Source organism: Lynx canadensis, chromosome C1 (assembly GCF_007474595.2).
Source record: "Lynx canadensis isolate LIC74 chromosome C1, mLynCan4.pri.v2, whole genome shotgun sequence".
Lineage (NCBI taxonomy): Eukaryota > Metazoa > Chordata > Mammalia > Carnivora > Felidae > Lynx > Lynx canadensis.
In genome coordinates, this window is record NC_044310.1 from 160,102,332 (window position 1) to 160,119,877 (window position 17,546).

The following is a 17,546-nucleotide window of genomic DNA, read 5'->3' on the forward strand; positions in this document are numbered from 1 at the left end:
TGATCTTTATCTTCAAGAAGGCCATCTCCATGCAGTTGAACAAATACTGGGCTGAGTATCTGGAGAACCTGACTCTAAGGTAGGCTGTATACTGACTGTGAACTTGGGGCAATTTCTCTTTTCTGGGCTTTAATGTCTTTATCACTAAAATGAGAGGATGTATTAGTTCTAGACTATCATCCCAAGGGTCCATTTTAGCTTTCGCAGTATCATTGTAAAACCTATTAAACAACATTTGTTCATCCAAGACATTCTAGTGTTTTAGACAACATTGTGGGACTATTTGTGGATACCTAAATAATGATTTATCTTCTGGGACGAAAGGTTTCAGCAATTATGAAATATTAGCAAGTACTATGGCCCAAATCAGGAAGCATGCTGTGCGGTGGTTCAGGCCACTAGAGTTTGAGGTATTATTAGGTAACAATTTCAGCGGCAGAGTACCTCAACGTTACAATATATACTGTTTAAACCCATGAGAAAAGAAAAACGAAGTTAAACAAGAATTTAGGGCAAAAATAGAAACAAATAGGGGCACCTGGGTGGCTCAGTCGGTTAGGCCTCCAACTTTGGCTAGGGTCATGATTTCACAGCTTGTGGGTTCTGACCCCAACGGGATCTGTGCTGACACCTCAGAGCCTGGAGCCTGCTTCAGATTCTCTCTCTCTCTGTCCCTCTCCAACTCGTGCTCTGTCTCTCAAACATAAACATTAGAAAAAAATTTTTTTTCAAATAGAAGCAAATAATTGTAAATTTCTCCCGCGAATGCAACTCAAACCCTACATTTTACCTACATAAATCTAGGCCTTAGGTGTTGGCGCAGGCCAAAGGGGAAGTTTCTCTACCCATCTCTGAAACATCGCTGGGGGGAACAGAAAACAGCTCTATGGTATTTATATCATTCAAATCCAACCTAAAAGAAACTGTCCTCGCGCCAGCCAGCGAGAATCTTAACACGTTAGGTCCCTTATGCGGCCTCCACCTCCGGCTCAGGCCTGCAAAGCTGCTGACCGCGCTTGCGGTGGCTAGGCAACGGTCGGAGCATTCCCCGCGGTGTCAGCCCCTCCTCTTGGGGTGCATCCACCTCCCTGCGCCTCGAATCTCCTTCTCTCATTGGCTAGCGACATGCCAGAGGTGGGTGGGGGAAATGCGTCAGACAACGAGCTCACTTCCGGCCAGGGAGCGCGCGGGTTGATTCGTCCTTCCTCAGCCGCGGGTGCTCGCAGCTCGGAAATGGCGGGTAAGTTCCCGGGAAAAGTTTACCAAGGGGAGGGGGCGGGCAGGTTTGGGAAAGAACGCCGAGACCGTGGTGACAGTGCCCGCCTGGAACTTTCGGGCACCAGCCTGGGTTCCAGAAGGCTTCCTTCAGCCTGGAAGCACGGAACTCTCACCCCAGCTCCTTGTCGGCCGAGGTTCGTGCCCCCACCCCCAACTACTCGGGGTTCTGCGGCTTCTGCGAAGAACTCGGCCCCGGCGGAGGGCTGAGGAAGCCGGGGGAAGGCGTCGCGATTTGGGCTTGTAAGGTGCTAGATGTCTTGAGGCCTGTTAATCTCCTCGTTGCTTCTTCCCCACTGCTGCCTCAGCCACAGTAGTCTGGTTCTGTTCCCGCCAGCTGATTTTAATGCTCAGATCTTCCTCTTCCAGGTCTTTCTCCACCTTCCTTCCACTACAGTCAACTTCTGAGCTAGCGCAGTTCTGCCTTGCCCTGCGTTAGGGCTCTCACTTGAATCTTGACTTCGTAATCGTTTTTCTTAATCTCTCGCGTTTAATATTCCTAGGCTCGATTTAGGTTTCCTTTGAGAGTTTCTCGCTTTCTTCCTTCATCTAAACTTCTCTTAGTATTCTTTCTACACTATAATTCTCGTGTTCATTCTATTCTGTTTTCTTTATTGAGTCTCTTTAGTTTACAACATTTAATGACTAATTGCTATTTTTTACATGTATTAAGCCTATTTTGGTGTGGTTTTCCAATTACATATTTTTTGAAGTGAAGGGACAGTTTCTACTTTTATCTTTTCCCGCTGTCTTCATAGTTGTCTTACTACACTTTTATGGATGTGCTGGATAGACAGGCTATCACGTGAACGCTACAGATATTTAAGGAAGGACTGTTCTACCAGATAGTGACTGTGGGATTTTGGGGGTACACTGGTGCTATAAAAGAGGGGGACCATATGTATTATGTATGGTGTGCATATAGTAAGAATTACACCTAAATTTGAATCTCTGTTTCACCACTTAATAGTTGGGCGCCTTTAAGCAATTAAGCCTCTTTCTTTCTAATCCTGAGCTTTTGAATATGAAATGGGACTGATAGAGTATTTACTTGTCTAAGAGATTGTGGGGATTAAGCCAAAGTATGATTTCACAAGTTAGATATTGTTGCTTGCGTTGTATATAATTCCCTTGAAGTGGGTTCTGTTGTCTCAGTTTCATAGGTTAGGGTCTGAGGAGTCAAGTGCTCTAGTTCTAGTTCACAGATCCAGTAAGTGGTGAAGACTGGATTTGATTCTAGGAATTCTGACTCCAGACCATTAATCTGTAGTGCCTCAAATGTTCCCCTCATTTTCTGTGTATGATGTCTCAACCACTTGTTAAAGTTTATGGCGTGTCATTGTACCTTTCTTTTGTTTCTGCTAATGACTTCTTTTTTCCTGAATTTTTACTAATTTTTATGTTCATTATGTCAGATTTATTGTCATCTTTGCTTGACAGTTTACTTTGATAATGATTGCTTCCATTTTTAATTATTACATGTATTGATGGGTGCCCACGTTGTAGTAAAAACCATTTAGCTGCCAGTAGCCCATAGTTTATGACTTTATACATATATGGTTAAAAAAAAACTTCAATGCAGTTAAAATTTTCTTTCCCAACCTAATCCCCATTCCTTCTCTCTTATCCTAGAAATAACCATGGTTACCAGTTTCTTGTGTATCCTTCTTGAGATAATGTATGCATTATCAGTTGATGGTTTTTTAATAGTTGATATGAAGTACTTTGGGTAGAATTTTTCCAGTATTAGAGATGAAATGGTATTGTAATTATCAAAGGATATTCTCATTTTGTTTCTTGGTGGAGCAGTGGCATCTTTTTTATATTTTAAAAAGCCGCTTAGGTGTAAATCCTAGCAGGTAGTATGTATTAGTATTAAATATAAAGAAAGGTCAGTAGTCATTAATTTTCAGATTTACTTATTCATGTAAAGCAAGCCTAGTTCATAAGCTACTATCTCACAAGTGATATTTCTCTTGTTTTCTAATGAGGAAGTCATATGCAGTACATTTATTTAGGAGTCTATAGGCCTTTACTTTTATGATCTGTTAGCATGTTTTAAATCTTACCTTTTATTCTACTTCTAATAAGAACGCTATTTGTAGGTTTGACTATTTAAACCAGTTCCAACAAGGCCTTTTAAAAACTTTCCCTTAGGATTTGGTGCTATGGAGAAATTTTTGGTTGAGTACAAGAGTGCAGTGGAGAAGAAGCTGGCAGAGTACAAATGTAACACCAACACAGCAATTGAACTAAAATTAGGTACGTATGCTATTTTGAAGTGGTATTATATATGCACTGTGTGTTCATATATAATCTTTTTTTTTTTAATTCGAAGTAGAAGTTTACATAAGAGGAGTTGTTCATGTACATGGTTAGTTTTCTGCATGTATTGAACACATTCCGATTTTATTCAGTCTCGATTTATGTCATAGAGTGGGTAGATGTTTAAGAAGTGGCAGAGTGTACGTATAGGAAGTACAGTGTGGCAAAAAATGATAGGTGTCAATGTTCTCAGACTCTTAAAAACATTTACCTTTACATTTTTCTTATAAAAATAGTAGACAGTAAGTGTCGGTGAGGATGTGGAAAAACACTTGTATTGCTGATGAGAATGTAAAATGATGCAACTACTTTGGAAAACAGTTTGGCAAGTTCTTAAAAAGCTAGATGTACTATATGACCCAGCAATTCTACTCCTAGGTATCTATCTACTCAAGAGAAATGAAAACAGATGTCCAGGGGCACCTGGACGGTTCAGTTGGTTAAGTGTCCGACTTCGGCTCAGCTCATGATCTCATGGTTTGTGAGTTCGAGCCCTGCGTCAGTCTCTGTGCTGACAGCTGGGAGCCTGGAGCCTGCTTCAGATTTTCTCTCTCTCTCTCTCTCTCTCTCTCTCTGTCTCTCTGCCCCTCCCCTGCTCACGCTCTGTCTCTCAAAAATAAACAAACATTAAAAAAAATTTAAAAACATATGTCCATACAAAAACTAGTATGTAAATATTTATAGCAGCATTATTCACAGTAGCCCAAAAATGGAAACAACTGAGATCTCTGTCAACTGATAAGTGAATAAACAAAGTGTAGTATATCTATATGATGGAATAACTACTTGACAATAAAAAGGAGTAAAAGATACTACAAACATGAGAGAACTCAAAAACATTCCAAGTAAAAAAAAAAATCAGAAAAAGACCTCACATACAATATGATTGTATTTATATGTATGTTTGGAAAAGGCAAATCTGTAGACAGAAGGTAGAATGGTAGTTGTCAGACTGAGTGTGAGAGAGAATGACTGCAAATAGGCATGAGATTTCTTTTGGGGACAGTGGCAATGTTTTAAAATTAGATTGTGACAATGGTCACACAATTCTAAATTTACTAAAAATTATAGAATTATATGCTTAAAACAAGTGTTATTGTTATGTAAATTATACCTCAATAAAGCTATTTAAAAAAATAGTTTTATGTTCATGAATTCTGGTTCCATCACATTCCATCCCTGAATATTCTTATAGTGAAGTTAATAGTACTTACTTTTACAGTGGTTGTAAAGATTAAATGAGGAGGTTAAGTACAAGTAAAGTGCATTAACAACTTGACTTTTAAAAATTCTCAATAAATATTAGCTTCCATTATTTAAAACAATACAAACATAACAAAAATATAAAGAAAGTGACAAAGAAGGTACTCTTCACTACAGAGATAATACTTACCTAGGTTTTTTTTTCTTCTGCATACATAGATTTATTTTTCTAAAATCAGGATCCTGTTGTAAAGATATAAGTATTCGTTTTCCATATTGGTTACTCCATTTTGCATTCCTACCAACAGTGCACATAGGTTCCAATTTCCCTACATCCTTGCCAACACTTGTTATTTTCTGTGGATTTTTTACTGTATTTTTTAAACTATTTTTTTAATTTGATAATTAACACATTTTTGATTCTAAGAAAAGTATATCCTTTGTATCTAAGTGAATCAGCCCTTATTATATATTGTAAGTATGTATTTTTGTCATATCTTACAAAAAGGCCCTCCCTACTCTAAGATTTTAAAGTTTATCCATTGTTTCTTTTAATATTTTTGGGATTTTTTTCAAGTGCAAACTTTTGACTCTTTCCTGCTATAAGGCATGAGATAGGAATCCAGCTTTGCTTTCTCAGATGACTTAGCCAGTTTTCCACCTGCCAGTATAAGTTGTCTTTTCATTAATGATTTAAAATTGCTTTTAGCATATTAAAGTATCATAAAAATCATGTATCTTTTGTCCTTGCTCCATTAGTGTAATGCTGTTAAAAATTTTATGATTAATATATGATGTGACTAGGCCCCCCACTTGTTATTCTTTAAGAGTTTTCCTAAGTTTTCTCTAATTCTGTTTGTTCTTCTAGATGAACATTTTATCAAGTTCCAAAAAGATTTTTTGTTGATTGTTTTTTTTTTTTTTACTTGAGATCCTGTCAAATTAAGTTTAACTTAGGGAGAGTCAACATCCTTACATTGTTGAGTCTTTTCTTTTTAATAGTAAGCAAGAATATTTTTCGGGATGCCTGGGTTACTCAATTGGTTAAGCATCTGACTTCAGCTCAGGTGATGATCTCACAGTTTGTGAGTTCAAGCCTCATTGCTGTCAGAGCCTGCTTGGGATCCTTAGTCCCCCTTTCTTTGCCCCTCCCCCATGTGCACCCTCTCTCTTTATCTTTGTTTCTCCCCCAGAAATAAACACTAGGGGTGCCTGGGTGGCTCAGTCAATTAAGTGTCCAACTTCGGCTCAGGTTATGATCTTGAGGTTGGAGAGTTTGAGCCCCATGTTGGGTTCTGTGCAGACAGCTCAGAGCCTGGAGCCTACTTCAGATCCTATGTCTCCCTCTCTCTCTGTCCCTCCCCTGCTTGTGTTCTGTCTCTCTCTGTCTCTCAAAAATAAACTTAAAAAAAAAAAAATTAAAAAATGTAAAAAAAAAAAAAGGAATATTTTTCTATTTATTTGGGTCTTTTTTAAATGTCCATCTTTTTAAAGAGTTTTAAACTTTACAGATGGTAAACATCTTTTATTAGGTTTATTCCTAGGTATTTCATTCATGTTAACTGCTATTACAAATGAGATTTTCTCTTCCACTATATGTTCTGTCTTTATTAGTAGTGTGTGAGAAAACTGTGGAAAACAATTTTTAATATATATTTATTTCCCCACTTCAAAATCCAAGTTACATAACTCGAGTTCTACACATACATGACAGAATGAAAACTGGGTTATTTGGTCATTCTAATTCCATACAGTTATAGTAATAACTTGTAACCTCAAGCCAACCTTCCTTTCTCCCTCTTTTTTTTCAGCTCTCCTGTCCCAGTTCCCTCCCCTTCCACCTTGTCTGGACAAATGGTTATTGAAATCTATGTGACAGGCATTGTGCTAGACACATGGGATAACTTTAACTCTTGACTGCATACCCAGAATTCCACTAAGGTTTATCCTGAGATTCTTCCTCTCATAGAAGCTCTTGTTCACTTGGTGTGTGAGGGATTGACAGACACACTTTTTTTTCCACAGAGGTTTGGAGCTTTGGGGTAGGTTATTGTAGAAAGAGTGAATCTTTTTTTTCTGTTTCTTTTTAACCATTTTTATGTGTACAATTAGGTAGCATTAATTGTTTTTTTTTTTTTTAATTTTTTTTTTTTTTAACGTTTATTTATTTTTGGGACAGAGAGAGACAGAGCATGAACGGGGGAGGGGCAGAGAGAGAGGGAGACACAGAATCGGAAACAGGCTCCAGGCTCTGAGCCATCAGCCCAGAGCCTGACGCGGGGCTCGAACTCACGGACCGCGAGATCGTGACCTGGCTGAAGTCGGACGCTTAACCGACTGCGCCACCCAAGCGCCCCTAGGTAGCATTAATTGTATTAATAATATTATGTGACCATTAGTGCTATCTTTTTCCAAAATTTTTTCATCACCCCAAACAGAAGCTTTGTGCCTGTTAAACAGTAAATCTCCAGGGTGTCTGGGTGGCTCAGTCGGTTAAGCGTCTGACTTCGGCTCAGGTCATGATCTCGCGGTTCGTGAGTTCGAGCCCCGCATCGGGCTCTGTGCTGACAGCCTGGAGCCTGTTTCAGATTCTGTGTCTCCCTCTCTCTCTGGCCCTTCCTCTCTCTCTCTCTCTCTCTCTCTCTCTCTCTCTCAAAAGTAAATAAACATTTAAAAAAAAATAAAAAAAAACAAAACAGTAAATCCCCATTCACTTTTCCCCTCCAGCTCTTGGTAACCTCTAATCTATTTTCTGTTTCTATGAATTTATCTGTTCTAGATATTTTAAGTGGTATCACAGCAGTATTTGTCCTTTTGTGTGTGGCTTATTTCACTTAGCATAATGTTTTCAATTTATTTCACTTAGCAGATATTTCATGTTGTAGCATATATCAGGACTCCAGTCCTGTTCATGGCTGAATAATATTCTATTGTGTATAGATACCACATTTTGTTTATTCATTTGTTCATGGACATTTAGATCTTTTTTTTTTTTTTTTCAAAGTTTATTTATTTATTTTGAGAGCAAGAGATAGGAGAATTCTGAGTAGGCTCCGCAGCGTTCATTGGTGCGGAGCCTGATGTGAGGGTTGAACTCATAAAGCATGAGATCGTGACCTGAGTCAAAATCAAGAGTCGGATATGTACCTGACTGAGCCATGAAGGCTGCCCCCATCTTGATCTTTTCTACCTTTTGGCTATTGTGAATAATAGTACTATGGACGTCAGCCTACGGGTATCTGTTTGAGTCCCTATTTTCAATTCTTTTGAGTTTATAGCTACAAATAGAATTACTGAGATATGTTAATTCTATGTTTAACTTTTTGAGGAACTGCTTAGTTATTTTACATAGTAGCTGAACCATTTTACAGTCCTACCAGCAACGTACAAGGGTTCCAATTTCACGACATCGTCAGTGCTTGTTATTTTCTTTTTTTCCTTATATTATTATAGCCATCCTAATAGATGTAAAATGATATCTTACTGTGATTTTGATTTGCACTGTTGTAATGACTAAGGATGTTGAGTGTCTTTTCATGTGCTTATTTGCCATTTGTATATCTTCTTTGCAGAAGTGTCTATTCAAATCCTTTGCCTATTTTTTAATTGGGTTGTCTTTTTGAATATATTTTCTTTTTATTTTATTTTATTCTATTCTATTTTGTTCTATTCTATTTTATTCTATTCTATTCTATTTATTTTGAGAGGGAAAGCATGAATGAGGGAGGGGCAGAGAGAGGGGAAGAGAGAGAATCCCAAGCAGGCTCCATACTGTTACTGCAGAGCCAGGCACAGGGCTTGAACTCACAAACCGTGAGATCGTGACCTGAGCTGAAATCAGGAGTTGGACACTTAACCGACTGAGCCACCCAGGTGCCCCTGTTACGGTTTTTTTCCCAATATATTTAAAACATTTTTTTTTTATGTTTTATTTTTGAGAGAGACAGAGTGTGAGTGGAGGGAGGGGCAGAGAGAGTGGGAGACACAGAATCCAAAGCAGGCTCCAGGTTCTGAGCTTTTGGCACCGAGCCTGAGGCGGGGCTTAAACCCACGGACTGTGAGATCATAACCTGAACCGAAGTCAGACAGTTAACCTACTGAGCCACCCAGGTGCCCCTTTCAGTATATTTTAAAACCTGATAATTTTACTGGCTTCTCTTACTTTCTGGGGAGTGGCTTCAGCTGATTGTTTTTCAGGCTTATAACCATATCTGGTCATTTTCATAAATTCACTTTGTTTTTGATATACATGCCTCTTTGTTCTCTTTTCAGATTGCATTGGCAAGCACTTTCAGAACAGTGTTTAAAAATGATTACAGTCATCTGTTCCTTAATTTAATGAGAATGGTTCTAGTGTGTCTTCACTAAATATCCTTGCTTATTACTTTGAAGAGTAATTTGTCTTGTTTTGCAAAGAGTTTTTATTTAAACATCCATATTAGAATTTATCAAGTGCCATTTTGGTTTCCATGGAAATATTTGATTATATTATGTTACATGCAAATGTTACTACTACATAATACTTAATATAATAGATTTTATTATCATATCTTTGTATTTTGAACCACCCTTGCATTTCTGAAATGAATATCTTGAGGTTTTTTTAATGAATTGATGAAGACTATTTTATATTTAAATATTTTTATCTTACCACCACTTATAGATGAGATTGGTCTGTGTTTTTGTCCATTGTGCTTTCTTTTTAGAGGAGGTGAAGATCAGCTTTTGTATTTTTTGTGACTACTTTTCTTGGCCTTCCTATTTTACCACTCCCACCCTCACCAGTTTTAAAAACATTAGATTTACCTAAAGGTAAAGGCTTGAAAGAATTCACCTTAATCATGAAGAGATCTTATGCCATTTAATGCAATTTTTTTTTTTTACAAGTTAGATTACATTTTCAGGTTTTGTAGTTTGCATGATACATTTTTGACCCTTCCATTTATTTTTAACTTGTCATTCCTTTTAGGTATGTCTTTTATAGAGTATATACTTGAATTTGATTGCATAGTTTTTTTTACCTAATAATTTTATCTGCTTTATATTTATTGTTTGGTGCTTTTGTTATCTTATTTTTCTCTTATTTCCTTGCACTTCTCATGTAATATATATATTGTTTTCCCTGACCTCGTCATTCTCCAGTATGCTCTGTTTTAAATTCTACAAAAAAGCCATATAAGCTATTATTAAAATACAGTATATTGTTAGTTCTACTGAGATTGTTTATATTTTAAGTTCATTTACCATTTGTCAAATACTGCGTTGGTTGTATAGTGGTGAGCATAGCTGCCTTCCATTTGCCAAATACTCATTTAGCTATACTTATGTGGCAGAAATTTATCTGGGGATAAAAAACTGCACTGGAGATAGAGCGGTATACAAATAGTTTCTCTTTTCATGGAGCTTACATTCTGGTTATGAGAAACAGACATAAATACATGGAAAACTGTGATTTGTGTTATAGAGAAAATACAGGGTGATCAGGTCCAACTACTAAGGTGACATTTGAGTATGTAACAAAAGGAATGAATTTGTGAGCAATGTAGATATCTCAAGGAAGATTGTTAACATACAGCAGAATCGCAAGTGCAGAATGTGCTGTATGTGTTCAAGGAATATTAAGGAAGCCATTGTGACTGAGAAGGCTAGCTTGGGAGAATGAAGTATCTGGAAGCCAAAAGATTGAAGTATTTGAAGGAGGAAGAGGTAATCAACTATGTCAAATGTTGCTGGTAGTCTCATAACATAAGAACTATTGGGATTTAGTGATTTGATAACTTTTTTTTTAATGAGAGAAGTCATAGGATCTACTACTTTATAGTAATTTAGAGAAATTAAGAGGAGAGAAATTAGAAGTGGAGTATAGACTCCATATTTGAAGAGATTTTCTCAGGAGCAGAGTTGAGAAATGGGTAGCTAGAGAAAGACCTAGGATAAAGTTAGAGAACTTTATTTTTGCTTTTTATTTATTAAAAAAAATTTTTTAATGTTTATTTTTAAGAGAGAGACAGAGTGCATGTAGGGGAGGGACAGAGAGAGAGGGAGACACACAATCCAAAGCGGGCTCCAGGCTTCAAGCTGTCAGCCCAGAGCCCAACATGGGGCTTGAATTTATGAATGGTGAGATCATGATCTGAGCCAAAGTCAGACACTTGACCGACTGAGCCACCCAGGCACCCCTATTTTTGCTTTTTAAAAAGTGTTGTACAATTTATACACGATGAAATGCACAATAAGTGTATGATTCAGTGAGGTTTGAGGTTTCCCCCCAAAATAGCTGCTTTTGGGGGGTTTTAATTTAAAACCCAGTTTTGGGGGTTGATACATGCAGCAGGTCTGGTGGGCTACATTCCTTTGTTTTGTTTTGTTTAAAGTTTATTTTAAAAGAGACGGAGAGAGAGCATAACCTGGGGAGGGACAGAGAGAGAGAATCCCAAACAGGCTCTCCAACAGTGCAGAGCCAGATGGGGGACTGCTCTCATGAACCGCGAGATCATGACCTAAGCCAAAATCGAGTTGGATGTTCAACCAACTGAGCCATTGAACCAATTTTGTTTTGAACCAATTGCAGACTTACAGAATAGTTGGGTATAAATACAGACTTTTTCTCCCTGAACTGTTTGAGAATTGCTGACTTGATGCATCATCACCACATATTCTTTAATGTATATTTACTGTAAACAAGAACATTATTATACATGGCCAGAATATAGTCATCAAAATTAGAAAATGAATATCAGTACATTATCACCATCTAATTCTCAGACTCTGTTTAAATTTCCCACTTATCTTAAAATGCCCTTTATAGAAAAGGGATCCAGTTTAATTAGGGCCAGGGCTTACATTTGGTTGCCTTGTTTTCTTTTGTCCCCTTCAGACTGAAACAGTTGTAAGTCTTTTCTTGACTTTCATGACCTTGACCAGTTGAGGATTATAGATAAGTTATGTTGTAGAATGTTCTCAATTTGGGTTTATCTGATATTTGCTCATGGTTTATTTAAGGTTATATATTTCTGGTAGGAATGTCACAGAAGTGATATGCAGATTTCATTGCACTTGTTAGTTTTTCATTAAACTTCCAGTTCTTTCATTTATTTAGTTCCTCTTTTATTTAGTGGATTATAATCTGTTACTATCATTTATTTTGGTGCCTATATTGTCCCTGATTTGGCCAGTGGGAGCCCAGTTCATGCTGGCTTCTATGTCATTTTTACATGTCCTCTCCATTTGATTACTTCATTCTGATTATTTTTTAGAACAAGATATTCCAGGCTCATCTGTTATGTCTGTCATAGCTCTGGAATCAGTCATTTCTCCAGGGAGCCCTGGTTTTTTGTTTTGTTTTGTTTTTTTGTTTTGTTTTTAAGAGGAAAATGGTATTTCGAAGCCAAGATCTAGTAGGTGAGCTGGTAAACTCATTGCTGTTAGTGTTGTTCTAACATTAATGAGAATGGCCTTCTCAGTGGACAGAACTCTGTTCCTTCCCTTTCGGTCCCTGCTTCCTGCAAAGTATTACTGTTCTGATTCCTTTCATTAAAAAAAAAAAAAAGTTTTGCCTGTTTTAGAACTTTATATAAATGTAGTTATGCATGTATACTCTGTGACTGGCTTAGTTCAATCAGCATGGGTTTGAGGTACATCTTATTGTTGCCTATATCAAAGGTTCATTCCTATTTATGGCTGAATACTATTCTGTTGTTGGATATATCGCTATTCATCAGTTAATGGACATTTCGGTTTTTCTAGTTTTTGGTTGTTATAAGTAACTCTGCTAAGAATGCTCTTGTAATAAGTCTTTTTGTGGACCCATGATTTTATTTAGGGTAAACTCCTAGCAGTAGATTTACTCGGTCATAGGATGGTTGTATGTTTAGCTTTATGAGATACTTGCCAGACTGACTTCCCAAGTACTTTCACATTCTCTGATAATGTATTATAATTCTGGTTATTCCATATCCTCATGAATGTTTGGTGGTGTAAGTTTTTAAAATTCATAGATTGAAGGGCTCAGTATTATTATTTTTAAAGTTTATTTATTTTGAGAAAAAGAGAGCATGCACACATGAGCAGGGAAAGAGCAGGAGAGAGAGAGAGAGAGAGAGAGAGAGAGAGAGAATCCCAAGAAGGCTCCATGCTGTCCTCTCAGAGTCCAATGCGGGGTTCGATCTCACAAACTGTGAGATCATGACCTGAGCCAAAACCGAGTCAGATGCTTCACCAACTGAGCCACCCAGGCACCCTGAAGGCCTCAGTATTATTAAGACAGCAGTTCTCCCCACATTCGTTTATAGATGTAATCTTTTTTTCTAGGTCTTAGTTTGATTTTGGTATGAGGGTTTTGCCAGCCTTATAAAATGCGTTGGCAAGTGTTCTCCATCTTCTAAAAAGAGTTTGCAAAAGACTGATATTTTTTCTTTAAATGTTCAATAAAAATTGCCGGTGAAGCTTTGTGGGCCTTGAGTTTTCTTTGTCAGAAGGTTTGTCACTACAAATCTAATTAGTAGATTTAGTACTATTCTGATTTGGTGTTTCTTCTTGTGTCAGTTTTGGTAATTTTTGTCTTTTAAGGAAATTGTCCATTTTACCTAAATTTCCTGTCAGATTGTTGTTCATAATATCCCCGTTACCCTTTTAAGTTCTGTAGAATCTGTAATCCCTTTTCTGGGATACTGGTAATATGTGTTTTCTCTCTTTTTTTCTTAATGAGTCTGCCTATCAGTTTATCAGTCTTACTGATCTTTTCAAAAATTGCTTTTCTGTTTATTTCTTATTTCTCTTAATCTTTATAATCTTTATTATTCTTTCATTTGCTCCTAAGAAATCTCTCTTCTTGGGGTGCCTGGGTGGCTCAGTCTGTTAAGCATCTGACTCTTGATTTCAGCTCAGATCATGATCTCACCATTTTTTATTTTGAGCCCCACAACAGGCTTTGGCCAAAGCCAAAGTAGGCGGAGCCTACTTGGGATTCTATCTCTCTCTTCCCCTCCCTTGCTCATGTTCTTTCTCTCTCAAAATAAATAAATAAACAAACAAACAAACTCCCTTCTCAAGGTAAATGCTTAAATAACTGGTTTTAAACTTTCCTTCTGTAATACTAGCATTAAAATTATAAATTTACCTCTGAATACTGATTTACTTGCATCCCACCAATTCTGTTATGTTGTGTTTTTTATTATTGTTCTGTTATTATTTCTTCTTTGATCTGTGGGCTACACAGAAAAAATGTTGCTTAATTTGCAAATACTTGGGGCTTTTCTAGCTACCTTATTATACTGATTTCTGTTAATTCCAGGAAGGTCAGATTATTTCAGTCCTTTTAAATTTGAGATTTGTTTTATAGTCTAGCACATATTGTCTGTTTTGGTGAATGTCCCAGGTGTTTGGGGAGGGTCCCAGAGAATGTAAATAATTTATATTCTGCAGTTTTATACAAGGTTCTATAAATGTCAATTGGTGTAATGGTGTTATTCAAGTCTTGTATATTTTTGCTGATTTTTATCTACTTATTCTGTCAGAACAGTTGAGAGAGGACTATTGAAAATTCTAGCTATAATTGTGGATTTGTCTGTTTCTTCAGTTGTCTAGTTTTGCTTCATGTATTTTTCTTCTTTTTTTTTTTTTAAATTGAAGCATAGTTAATGCTTCATATATTTTGAAGATTTGGTATTAGGTGCATACAGATGAGTCTGAGTCTTCTTGATGTATTAACCCTTTAAGCATTTATAAAATGTTCCTTCCTGGGGTGTTTGGGTGGCTCCATCATTTAGGCATCCAGCTCTTGATTTTGGCTCAGGTCATGATCTTATGGTGGTGGGATTGAGTCCTGCTTCTGGCTCCATGCTGGGCATGGAGCCTGCTTGGGATTCTCTCTCCCTCTCCCACTGCCCCTCCCCTGCTCACACACACTCTCTCTCTATCTCAAAAAAAAAAAAAAAAAGTTCCTTCTTTATCTCTGGTAATAAAGGGGTCTCTATCTCTGTCCCCACTTTAACTCTTCATCTTGCCTTATATTGAAGATGGCTTTTTCAGATATGAGTATTGCAACAAGAGTTATATAAGCATGGGAGAAATAACAGCATGTTTATATGCTGATGCCTATGATCTGTCAGAGAAGGGGAGAATGGTACAGGAAAAGAATGAGGAGTATTTGTGGAGTGATCTTGAAAATATGAGAGAATATTCTTGAGAATATCATTGTAGGGCTTAGTCTTAGATGGGAGCATGGAGAATTTCTCTGCCAGTTTAACAAAAGGAAGATGTGGGAATGGCTACAATAAATTAGGTGTAGAAGTGGCAGTTGTGCAGGTTCTTTTGTGAATGCTTCTGTTTCCTAAGTGAAACAAGAAGCAAGGTTATCAGATGAGAATGTGTTTCTAGAAGATGTTGGAGGTTTGAGGAAGTAGTCATCTTGTCAAACAAGAGTGAGTAGCCTTGACAACTATAGTATGATTGTCAGGTAGCACTAAGGGTCCACTTCCAAGTTTTGTACTCATGAATGTAAAGTCAAGGTCGACTACATGAAGATGCAAGGGTGTAGCAAAAAGTGGGCATACCGTCAGACTTAACTAGAGTGGGGATTTAGCAGACTGGCATGACAAAGATTGGAGCAAAGGAGTTAAGGATGTTTATGAGGGAGTGATAATATTGATTGGCCATGGAATCCTACACTGGAAAGTGAGGGTACAAAGGAGGGGAGGAACAGTGAAAATTGTGTTCTAATCAATACATTGTAAGTCCTGGTGGAGGTTGGAGGTTAAAAAATTGTTAGAGTTGAGGTATCACAAGGAGTGAGCTAGGAAGAGGTAGTGGTAAAATTGCTTGGGATTCCCCCACCCCCCAACTCGTGCTTTCTCTCTCTCTCAAATAAACTTAAAGATTAAAAAAATTATTTAAAAAACTTCATTTATTAGATATTAAAAGAATCCTTTATATATAGCATTGGTTTTAAAGAATCTCTTGGATTATTTCACCCAAATCTAATCAGATCCAAGCAATAAATATTTAATTATATATTTGCCTTAAAGTATTTGAGTTTTACTTCAGTTAAAAGACTCATCACTTTGCTTTCTCTTTCTTTTAGTTCCTATTACCTGTGGACTACATTTCATGCCAAAATAGTAAAACCTTAGTAGTTTAGATGACAGGAACGTTGAAGAAGGCCAATCCAAACTATAGAAATAGTTATCACAGCTAGGTTTTTGACACTTACAATGTTTCTTTTTGTCTGTGTCTCTTCATCACTACCAAAGTGCTCTATATTAGAAGCAGTAGTTTGCAGTTAATTTTTAATAATTTCTAGAGGCTTCTAAACATTTTTAAATATTAGAGATGCAGTGGTGGGAAATTTGGAGGGTTAGTGAGTCTAAACATACTGGATTTATTTATTTTTTTATTGTGAAATATTACAGACATGCAAAAAATACGTAGCAAACTAATGAATATCATGATCCCATCACTCAGCTTTTCCACATCTTAACATTTTGCTGTATTTGCCCAGGCTTTTTTTAATTTCAATTTTCATCATGAAAATTTGTAAACACATAGAAAACTTGAGAGAATAGAACATTACTTACTTATATATCTAATACCTAAATTCAGCAATTAAAATTTTGTCATATTTGCTTTAGAATATTTTTTTACATTTTATTTTATTTTGGGGGGCGGGGCAGAGAGAGAATTTTAAGCAGGCTCCACACAGCACAGAGCCCAGCATAGGGCTTGATCCCACATCCCTGGGGTCATGACCTTAGCTGAAATCAAGAGTCGGACACTCAACCTACTGAGCAATCCAGGCACCCCGTTGTATTTGCTTTAGTATGTACATTTGCTGAATTCTTTGCAAATTGATTTCTAAATATGACAGTTCCCTCATAGCACATGTTCTAATATATGAATATTTACATATATAACCATAATTCCATTATTACACCTATAAAAAGTAACGGTAATTTTTTGATATCATGTAATTTTCTGGTTTCCTTGGTTGTCCTTGAAAGTCTTCAATAGCTTTTTTTTTTTTTTTTAATTATTTAAACCAGAATTCAGTCAAGGATCGTGCATTATGGTTGGCTGTAAAGTTTCTTTAATTTCTTTTAATCCAGAACAATCCCTCCCCTCAACATGGAACTTTTTGCCCCTCTGCCATTGATTTATTTGGTAGAGTAAAGTCATTGTATAGAATTATTAGACAAATCTACATTCTTGATTTGTCTGTTTTCTTTTAGTAGTAGTTCACCTGTTACTCTGTCCTCCATATTTCTTGTAAATTGGAAGGTTTAAAGCTGGATTAGATCTGGCATAAACATGTTTGGTAGGAAAATGTATATTTTGTATTGCATTGAATCAGCAGACATACAATGTTGGTCTTGAAAAGGTGGTGACTGCCAGATGTCTATGTGAAAAGCTGTCTTTTCTTTTGTAAATCATTAATCTGCTGGATGATACTTTGGCATCCTGTGAATGATCTGTTGTAGGAGGACAATGGTAGAAATTTTTCATGTACAACTTTTCATTCTTCAATTTAAAGATGGTGGGGTAAGATAAATTATACATAAGATAAATTATACTGGGAAAATGTCCAGTAATATCAGAAGTCACAATAAATGCAAATAAAATAACAGAGTACCCTTTTCCATCTTAAATTGGTAGAAATTAAAGTTGAGGGTCCAGAATATTGTCAAGAATGTGGGAAGCAAAGGAATCTAAGTAACTGCTGGTAGGTGGGTGTGTGTGCATGCGTGTAT

General features: G+C 36.8%; 1 protein-coding gene across 1 annotated transcript in view; it reads left to right on the forward strand.

Annotated features, from left to right (window-relative positions):
* Positions 1-1,125: 1,125 nt before the first annotated feature.
* Positions 1,126-17,546, forward strand: part of HAT1 (histone acetyltransferase 1) — a 57,958-nt gene continuing 41,537 nt past the window's right edge. The window contains exons 1-2 of the mRNA XM_030323709.1: positions 1,126-1,240; positions 3,433-3,537. Of these exons, the coding sequence (XP_030179569.1) occupies positions 1,126-1,240; positions 3,433-3,537 (220 nt within the window). The remainder of the gene's footprint in view (positions 1,241-3,432; positions 3,538-17,546) is intronic.